The following is an 8,909-nucleotide window of genomic DNA, read 5'->3' as shown; positions in this document are numbered from 1 at the left end:
CTATGGTCCTTTCAGAACTGAAACCAGTGACTTTGAAAGTGTGAGGCAGCCACCCTACCACCACTCCAGGAGGTGTGGGCAATTGTTAGGGGAAGTGTGAGGTCTTCCCAGAATATGTCTTGTTTGGGCCCAGAAATTAATTGCATCAATTAATTTTAAGTGCAGCAACAAAACAATTGTTTTTGGGCAACCCAAACCATGTTGTAGGCTCACATCATAACCTTGCTTCCCTCTAAACTGGGTCTGGGTCTGAGAAAATAGTGGTGTGCCTATTGAGTTCATTGCAGCAGTGACATTTGTTCTAGAGACTTCTTGGTTTGCAGGTCGCTCTCTTACAGTGTAATCCTAAGAACATCTACTCAAAAATAAATCCCATTGAGTGAAATGGACCTTAGTCTCAGGTAAGTGTGTATAGAATTGCAGTCTCTGTCACTACACCACAGTAACCCTCAACATAGTATTCCTGTGCAAGTGCAGAATGCCTGTCCTTTACCACACAAAACACTCAGGTTAGAGGGTGGTTTCCACATAGGGTAGAGCTTCATCCCCTCAGCAAGTTGGCAACAGTGCTTTCGGAGATGGAAGGAACTGACACCTGCATAAAGTTTTGTGCAGGGAAGAAGGAAATGGCCAGTGGGTTAAGAACGTAAGAACATAAGAAGAGCCTGCTGGATCAGGCCAGTGGCCCATCTAGTCCAGCATCCTGTTCTCACAGTGGCCAACCAGGTGCCTGGGGGAAGCCCGCAAGCAGGACCCGAGTGCAAGAACACTCTCCCCTCCTGAGGCTTCCGGCAACTGGTTTTCAGAAGCATGCTGCCTCTGACTTGGGTGGCGAAGCACAGCCATCATGTCTGGTAGCCATTGATAGCCCTGTCCTCCATGAATTTGTTCTTGTTTGGGTACCAGACAGCCCCTAGAAGAACATTATCTTTGTGCCATTATACAAGAGGACACTTTCCTTTTCAGTTTTCATTTATTAGAAAATTGGTGATGCAGAATAACATAGCTTGGTGGGCTAAAATAAGAGGCCTTAGCAGAGGCAAGGAACCAAAATTAGCCTTGATGCCACCCCACACTCTCCAAGAAGCACATTCCAGAGTTATCTCCCAGATTCATTAATTTGTTGTTGCTGAAACTTCCTACAAAAGAGTCACCATCTCTTAACGTTTTGCCTCCTAGAATGGCTGTAAGTATATTTTAGGATAGAGCAGACCACCACTCCTCATACTAATGCCCACAAAACTATCAAGTGCTTCATTAAAGTCCTCTGTCAAAGTCATTCAGGTTCTTGGAACCTTTGTAAGGCACTTTAATTGCTCTTGCTCTCTCCAAAGGGTAGGTGTTTGCATGTGCTCAGCTGTCTAAGCTAAAGTCCTAATTAACCTTAATTGGATGCTCGGCTGCTTTCCAACTTAAGCTGCTGCTGCTGCTGCATACACATGTACTCTGCTTTAAACTCCTGATTTTGCCGCGCTGGTGACTACTTTTGTTTGGTTCCACGGGGACAGACCTGCCCTCGCTTTGCCACCAGGTGCATTTCATGCTGCTCTTGTATGAGATAGGAAGGCTTGGCCATCATTATTAACCAGTGGATAGCGGAAGCAGGATTTGGGAGTTTTGGCAGAATGTGGGATGGGGGAATGTATGTGAGTAGAAATCCTATCTGCTGACACCCCCTCATCCCACCAAAGTGGTTTCTGGTTTTAGCAGAAAAAAGTGCTCTTTTCCATAACAAATTATTTTACTTTTTTGTAAAAATGCAAAAAAGTAGAGATCTACCAGGATTCTAGCACAGTTTCTACGTCACAAATATGAATTTTGGATTGTGGGGCAACACCATGGCAATGTGGATGCCTATAAGCCTCATCCTCTCATAACTGCTCCCTCCATAGGTCAGGAAGAGATACTTTGTAATTGGCAGTGTGAGTTCAAGCGGTGAATGGACAGGAGAGTGTTTAGAAGTATGGAAAGAGTAGCAAGACAAAGCAATATTTTAGGAATGAGGTGGGTGTTCCACTGTTCTGTTTCAGGACCCCAGATCTACAAGAGTAGAAGTGAGGGGCCCCAGGAGACTGTTGTGGAGTGGCTGGTGCTGCAGAAAATCCACCCTTTGGGCATTGTGAATGGCGTTTCCTGGCGGAGCTGAGAGCGGCAACCCAGGGTAAAGCAGTGAGGGGCTGGATGTATGAGCTGCAGGGCTGTCCATGGGAGAGCTCTCATCATCTGAGCTGGAGATAACATGTCTTTCACGTGCAAGGCCCCTTCCTTCCTTCAGTGGACCACCCTCGCTGTTCTCCCTGTAGGAAGAAGAAGAAAAAAACACTGCCTCTAGGTTCCAGGTTGTAAAGGAATCAGTCCTGCTAGGGTGCCCAATAGAATAATGGGCTCTGGGGTAGCAGGAAGTTTTGTCAGATCAGTCATGTTAGGCCAGTAGCTTTCAGCCTTTTCAGGTATGTCTGTACATATCTGTCTGTCTTTCCCCTCTCCTCCCATTTTCTACTTCTTTCTTCATGCCAAATGAGAGGAGATCCATGTTTTCAGCTGTACAGCTATTAGCAGCTTTGGAGAGGCCATTTAGATCAGGGGAAACACTGCAGGAAAAGACTAACTGACCTCCCCCAGCACTCTAATAAAATTCAGAGGCCTCACCCCCACAGCTGCTTTTAGGCTAAAATGTTTTTTTACCCTCTTTTCTTATCTCCCGTTCTCCTTTCCTTTTCCATTTCCCCACTTTTTCCTTTCAGATAAAAATGCTTTAAAAAAATACTTTAAAAGTGGAATTACTGCTGGTGCAACCCACCTGCGGCTGAGGTGTGGCCATGACCCAATTACAGGTCACATCTCACCAGTGTTTTGCACCTGAACAGAATGCTTTGAACAGATACATTCCTTTTCTGGGAGCTTATGATCTAAGAAGATGGGGCATGACAAAAGGGAAGAGAAAGGAGAGAGGTCTTGAGAAAGCATAGCAAGTACAGAAGTAAAATGCAGTGAAAAAGTGAGGCTACTGCAGTGGTCCAGGAAACGTTTTGCAGAAGATTTTAGGACTACGGAGGTGATGGATGGCATGATTAACAAAGCTGGGATGACTGGTGCCCATTGGGAGTGATAGGATGGAAGGCAGGAAGGTCAACACTAGATGGAGCCAGAGCCAATTGATTCTAGTTTTGTCCCCCCGTCCTCCACCCTGCTGAGTTCTACAAGAGCAAAGCTGAGACTAAGGAGATGACAGCCAGTATGGCCCCCTGGACTGGTTGTAAGTAAGAAGGCTGACAGATGGAGGCTGGCTCAGGGTAGATCAAGGTTTGTGGGGCCGTGCCCTCAATTGCTCTAACATACCAGCCTCCACTGCAGGGAGGTTATTCCATTGTGGAGTGGGATTTTGAGAAAGGAATCACAAAGGGCTAATAGGTTAGCTTGTGCCGTATAAAAACAATGCCTGGGGTACGTGCTGTATCTTAAACGTGAGAATTAAGAAGCCTGAAGTAGAAAGCGAGCAGAGAGCCAGTGCAGAGAGGGAAAACCTTGGAGAAAGTGAGAAAGGCATGCCAAGGCTACAGGTGGGAAAGCAAGTAAGGTCTTTTTCATTGGCCCCTAACAGCACTCCTCTCATGACTCTCAAGGGGGTTTGCCCTGGCCCTTTTTCTATGGCTTCTAGTAGCATGAGGGCCTCCTTCTCTGTCCCCTGCTGTGTTGGTAGAGAGCAGACACCTGTGCACCTTCTTCTGCTGAACCAACAAAGCCTCAGAGGCTCCACATCAATGCCAATGCAGGGAGGCCCCCTCACCTCTCCTTGGTTTCGGCCGCACGGTCCCTCTGGCGCCGGTTCTTGAACCAGTTGCTGACCTGGGTGGTGGTCAGCCCTGTGGCTTCTGCCAGTTCCCTCTTCTCACGAGGGGATGGGTAGGGGTTGTGAATGTACCACTCCCGTAAGACGCTCCGAGATTTCTCCTGCGTGAGAGCAGAGTGGTAGGAATATCATTAACTAAGCACATCCAGACGTGGGTGGCATGCAGCCTTCGGCTAAATTTTCAAACTCTCTCTGCCAGCAGTCATTTCGAACCTCTTGCAAGAGCGACCTGTGCGTCCGTTGCCAGCTTGCTGGGCTGAGAGCTGGAAAGGATGTCAGGCAAAAAGCGAAAGGGGTGGCCCCACCCACCTTTGGCTCTGGCCCCACCCACCAACATGTATTCCCCAACAGGTTACCTCCAAGGCAATGCAGTCCTTGGCCAAAACACAGGTTGACCACCTCTGACCTAATCAGATAAAAAGGATAGCTTGATGGGGCAAAAGAGAAATAGAGAAAGATGATATCCCTCAATGCCAGTCATATTTTTTTAAGTCTCATCACAGCCCACTTTAAATTATCTTCCCTCCCCCTTTGCTCTTCCAAACTACAGATCCTGAAGTCTTTTAGCTTTTTCTCATAGAAAAGGTGCTTCAGTCCTTTGAGCTTTTTACTTATTCTTCTTGAAAGTTTTCCAGCTCTATTATGCTGTTTTTGAGATGGGGCAACCAGACCATTATGCAGTATTCTAAATGTGGCCACAATATATAATGACATTATTTGTTTAGCATCCAGTCTGATGAAGGGTTCTTGGAAACCTGAAAGAATGAACACTGTTTTATTACTTTTTGGATGATCCTAATACAGGTTGTGCCTGACTGTGGATTTTGTGCATTTTTTTCCTGATAGGCTAACAAGGCTTCCTGTGCTTTTCCATGGCAATAATAATATACTTCCTTTCCTAATAATTACTAAGGGTGGTATTTAATGGTAGTCCTACTCAAAGTACACCTATTGAAGACATGACCCATTAATTTCAGTGGGTCTACTCTGAGTAGGATTTAGTTGAATATTTATTTGTTAGATTTATATCCCACCCTTCCTTCCAGTAGGAGCCCAGAGTGGCATAAAATCCAGTATTTTTTATCCCCCGCTTTTTATAACATCTTGCCTGATTAATATTTCTGGAGAACTTGAAAGCTTGCCAAACTTGTGTGACATTTTGGTTGATCCCAATAAAGGTATTGCTGAACACTGGATTTTGGAGGTTTTTGTGACCCCATAAGGTTTTTCCTGACTTGGTACAGCCACTTTTGACCCCATCTATGTGTATGCGGTTAGATTATTATTTTTAATCTGAATGTACATTATTGTAGGCTTACTTTTATCTAGTTCAGGTGATGTGATATAACATGACCAACAGGGGGCAATGACATCATTCTCTCTTCTTAGCTGTGCTCAGTCAATCTTTTATTTTATTTTTAATCATATCTATCATTTTGGGAAGCCTTAAAGGTTGGTTGGATTCTGTGACTGAATGAGGGAGGAGGAACACCCCTGAATGCATGAGTGGAGCTCTGTGCAGGGGGAGAACTTGTGTTCATTAAAAGCTACAGAGAGATATATTTTTGAGGGGAGAGGCAGCAAGCCTTCTATATGAAAGTTAAATTCCTAAAGTTGCCACCTTTTCTCCCACATTCCCTGGCAGGGCTACTGTGCCTTTAACAGGCTTATGATGGGCACAAATTCAACTGGTGCAGTTTCCCCATAGCACACAGATGGGAAAAGATGTTTAAGTTGAATTCCTGTCTCTCACATAACTGTTAAAGTCACAGGAGACCTGCGTAGGGGTGGGCAGTGAAATGATGACATCCCTAAAATGTGTTCTCCCTTCCTGGAGGATTATAGCCCTATCCCAAACCAGTTTCCACTTTTCCTTTATCACTGCTATTATTATTGTTATTATTATTGCTACTGCTGCTACTACTACTGCTGCTACTGTTACAGCTTAACATTTATTTAGCTCTCAGCAATGCAGACGTGACACCCACATACACACTTCAGGGCTTTAAAAAAGAGAGTAAAGGTGAAAGAGTGATTGGGATCCAAGGTCAGGACTTGATGAATGGGAAGCAAGGCTGGGGTGGCACCAAGAGTGGAAGAATAGCACGGGGTTACCAAGTGGTAAGGAAGCAAAGACAATGTGGACCCTTGGTGCTCCAGGAAAAGCATTGTGGAAGAAATATTTTTATTTATGACATGTGTAATATTGTTTTCTTCTAATCTTAATGCACCGTACGTAAAAACATTAAAATCATATAAATTACAGTCTATAATGAATAATAGTTAAATTGAACCCCACACACGCATACACACAAAAGAAATCCATAGCTTACTCACAAAAGCTCCATCCCCTGGCCAATCATATTCATTTTAGTTGCCAAAGGTCACATAAAATAAATGAGTTTTGCAAACCCTCCAGAATGTCCTCAGGTGTTATACCTTGCTGTGGAAGCTATTCCAGAACCTTGTGGTAGGGACAGATTGTGAGGAGGCATTTAGAGAAGATGGCATGAAAGACAAGAGAGTGGGAAGCAGTTGTATAGTGCTTTGTAAAGTAGCATAACCTACAAAGAAAGACAGCGGCCTGCCTCAAAGAGTTTTCAATCTGGGGAAAAGGATGGAGAGGAGAGAGGCGACAGGGGAGATGAATAGGACTGAACACAGTTACCTGTGGACTTTTTCACCTGGGAACAGGTCTAAGAGGAAGGGCTGTATCTCAGTGACGCTCAGAGCACCTGCTTTGCATGCAGACTGTCCCAGGTTCATTCTCTGGCATCTCCAAGTATTGCTGGGAGATACTCCTGTCTGAAATCCTGGAGGTCTGCGACACAGGGTAGTGCAGAATGATGATACTGAACTAGATGAACCAATGATCCAACTCAGGATAAGGCAGCTTCCGATGTAAGGCTTTGGCGGGGTGGGGGGAAGAAGAGCAGGATTTGAGGAGGGATTTCAGAGGGAGGAGGAATAGACCGCATAAGTGGGCTTGAATGGGGCTCCAGGGCAAGGAAGTGAATAGGTGTGGGAAAAAGAGACAAAGGGATGAAGGTAGCACTTGGGGTTGTGCTGAGCAGAGGGGAGATACAGGCAAGGGAAGGAAGACAGCATCTGATGTAATATGAGTTTTATACCAATGCAGAAGACAGGAGAGGAGCGACACATAACCAGTGGGGATAAAGAAAAGGGTTTTTTAAAGTGGGGCTGTTCTCAGCTGACAAGAGGACAAGTGCCGCCCTGGGCTACTTTCTGGGAGGAAGGGCAGTATCAACTGTATAATAAATAGATAAATAAGCACGATAGGAACAGGGAAGACTAATGAGAAGAAAGTTGCAGTAGACTTAGGTGGCACTTGTAACAATCCAAAGTGGGGAGGGGGGGAAGCCTGAAGTACTAATTTGCTAATCCAAGCTGTGAAAATTTTCAAGGAACAATTTGGAGGTTTCGTGCCTGCAAAAAATGAAGGGCTTGGTGGAACTAGAGATTTCTTTGTTCCACATCTCTGACTAGGGTTTCTGTGAGAACTGTGAGATGCCCATCAAAGGAAGTGTCATTTCAGGGAGGCTTACCTTGAAACAGTAGCTGGTTTCCTCTCCATCCCAGATGGTCCGAGGCAAGGGGAATTTGCGCCGCACCCTGTATTTTCCCACGGCCCCCAGTGGCCTCCCACGCAACTTCTCTGCTTCAATGTAGTGGGCCTTGAGCCACAGTTGCTGCAGCTTGGGGTGGTTGTGTGGTGAGAATTGGTAGCTCTCTAAGATCTTGTAGAGCTCCCGGAAGTTTCCCCGATGAAAGGCCACCACTGCTTTGGCCTTCAAGACGCTCTCGTTCTTGTGCAGGTGGTCACAGGCCGGCAGCGACCAGAGGAAACGGCCCAAGCGCTCAATGTTGCCCCCTTGCTGCAGAACCTCACACACGCATGCCACTTGCTCCTGGGTGAAACCAAAATTCATGGCTGAGAGGGTGGCCTCCAAAGCCTTGTGACTTCCAAAACTGCCCTAGAAGGCTGTACAAACCTGATATGCTTCCTGCAAGAAGTCCCACATGTGGAAGACGGCACTGTCCTTTTCTAGATCTCTGTGCAGCAGAGGACAGGAGGTGATCCTGCCTCTCTGGAAGAGGAAACGAGATTTGCCCCACTAAGGCAGGGGAGAACAAGCTGAGCGGGAGGCAAGTCTGGTGCCTGGCAAGTTTTTCTCTGGGATGGCCATGTCTGCTTTTTTCTCTCCACTTCTCTGTGCCGTCAGGGCTCCCCTCTCTCTGCCTGTCTTTTGGCTCTAGAGACAGTCGCCCAGGGTAGATGTCTTGGGGGTATCGGTTACAGGCCCAGCCCACGCAGACTGCAGCCGTGGCCAGCCATTGGCCAACTCCGCAAGAAAAGCTAGAGAAAGGGAGACTTTTACCACCGTCACCTTTGGATGGTAAACCTTTATTTGGAGGGGTCGCTGGCATCTGGTAATGTGAGATGCCCTCTACAGAGGGGGGCATGAGGGGGCAAGCTGAAGAGGAAAGTCCCCACTTCCCGCCCATGTCTGCCTCTCCCTTTGTTTCCCTGTGTCTGCTCAAGCCTGCCTGTTTGTCCAAACCTTTTAGGATCGCATCTTATGCAACGCTTCCTTGGAATGTGGATTGTTGCTTCCGTTCTGCCAAGCATGGGCAAGGGACAAGGAGCAAAGCAGGACACAGAAGCCTTCCCAACAATCACTGCCACTCCTGGTCAGCAGCACACCCACCCAGCACAGCTTCTGCCGACTTTCAAGCTTATTTGAGAATCCATAAGGTGCTCAACAGTAAAATACTGTTTATCCATTCTTGATGCAGCAGCTCCTTAAACTACATTAATTTATTTTATTTTTCCTGATGTTAAATTGGGAGACTGGGAGAAGAACCCACTGGCTAGTTTCTTTTTAATATCCCTGGGAACAAATTGCTTTTCATGTATTTTCTGAGAAAATCCTTTGTCTCTCCCTCTGTTCTAGCCCTGCCAGGTGACAAATCAGCCCCCAAGCCAGAGCTCCTGCCTTGACGGTTCCCTTTCCTTGCCCACTTTGCTCTTTCCATG

General features: G+C 46.3%; 1 protein-coding gene and 1 long non-coding RNA gene across 3 annotated transcripts; one reads left to right on the top strand and one right to left on the bottom strand.

Moving 5' to 3' along the window:
* Positions 1 to 1,035: 1,035 nt before the first annotated feature.
* LOC133370733 (homeobox protein six1b-like) lies at positions 1,036 to 8,144 on the bottom strand. Of its 2 annotated transcripts, XM_061597439.1 has the most exons (4): positions 7,864 to 8,144; positions 7,417 to 7,779; positions 3,788 to 3,951; positions 1,036 to 2,297 (listed from the first exon to the last, which is right to left on the bottom strand). In XM_061597439.1, exons 1-4 carry the CDS (start codon positions 7,891 to 7,893, stop codon positions 2,027 to 2,029), a joined length of 828 nt encoding a protein of 275 aa, XP_061453423.1. In that variant the 5' UTR covers positions 7,894 to 8,144; the 3' UTR covers positions 1,036 to 2,026. The 2 variants fall into 2 exon arrangements, with proteins under 2 accessions (XP_061453423.1, XP_061453424.1); XM_061597440.1 differs by having other exon boundaries at positions 7,417 to 8,144.
* Positions 1,355 to 8,658, top strand: LOC133370734 (uncharacterized). Its single transcript, XR_009759195.1, has 2 exons — positions 1,355 to 1,531; positions 8,441 to 8,658. It is a non-coding gene; the product is annotated as an uncharacterized LOC133370734 (long non-coding RNA).
* The last annotated feature ends 251 nt before the right edge of the window (positions 8,659 to 8,909 follow it).

This window comes from Rhineura floridana, chromosome 15, assembly GCF_030035675.1.
Source record: "Rhineura floridana isolate rRhiFlo1 chromosome 15, rRhiFlo1.hap2, whole genome shotgun sequence".
Classification (NCBI taxonomy): Eukaryota; Metazoa; Chordata; class Lepidosauria; order Squamata; family Rhineuridae; genus Rhineura; species Rhineura floridana.
Note: the sequence above shows the minus strand (reverse complement) of the source record. Positions and strands in the feature narration are given on the sequence as shown.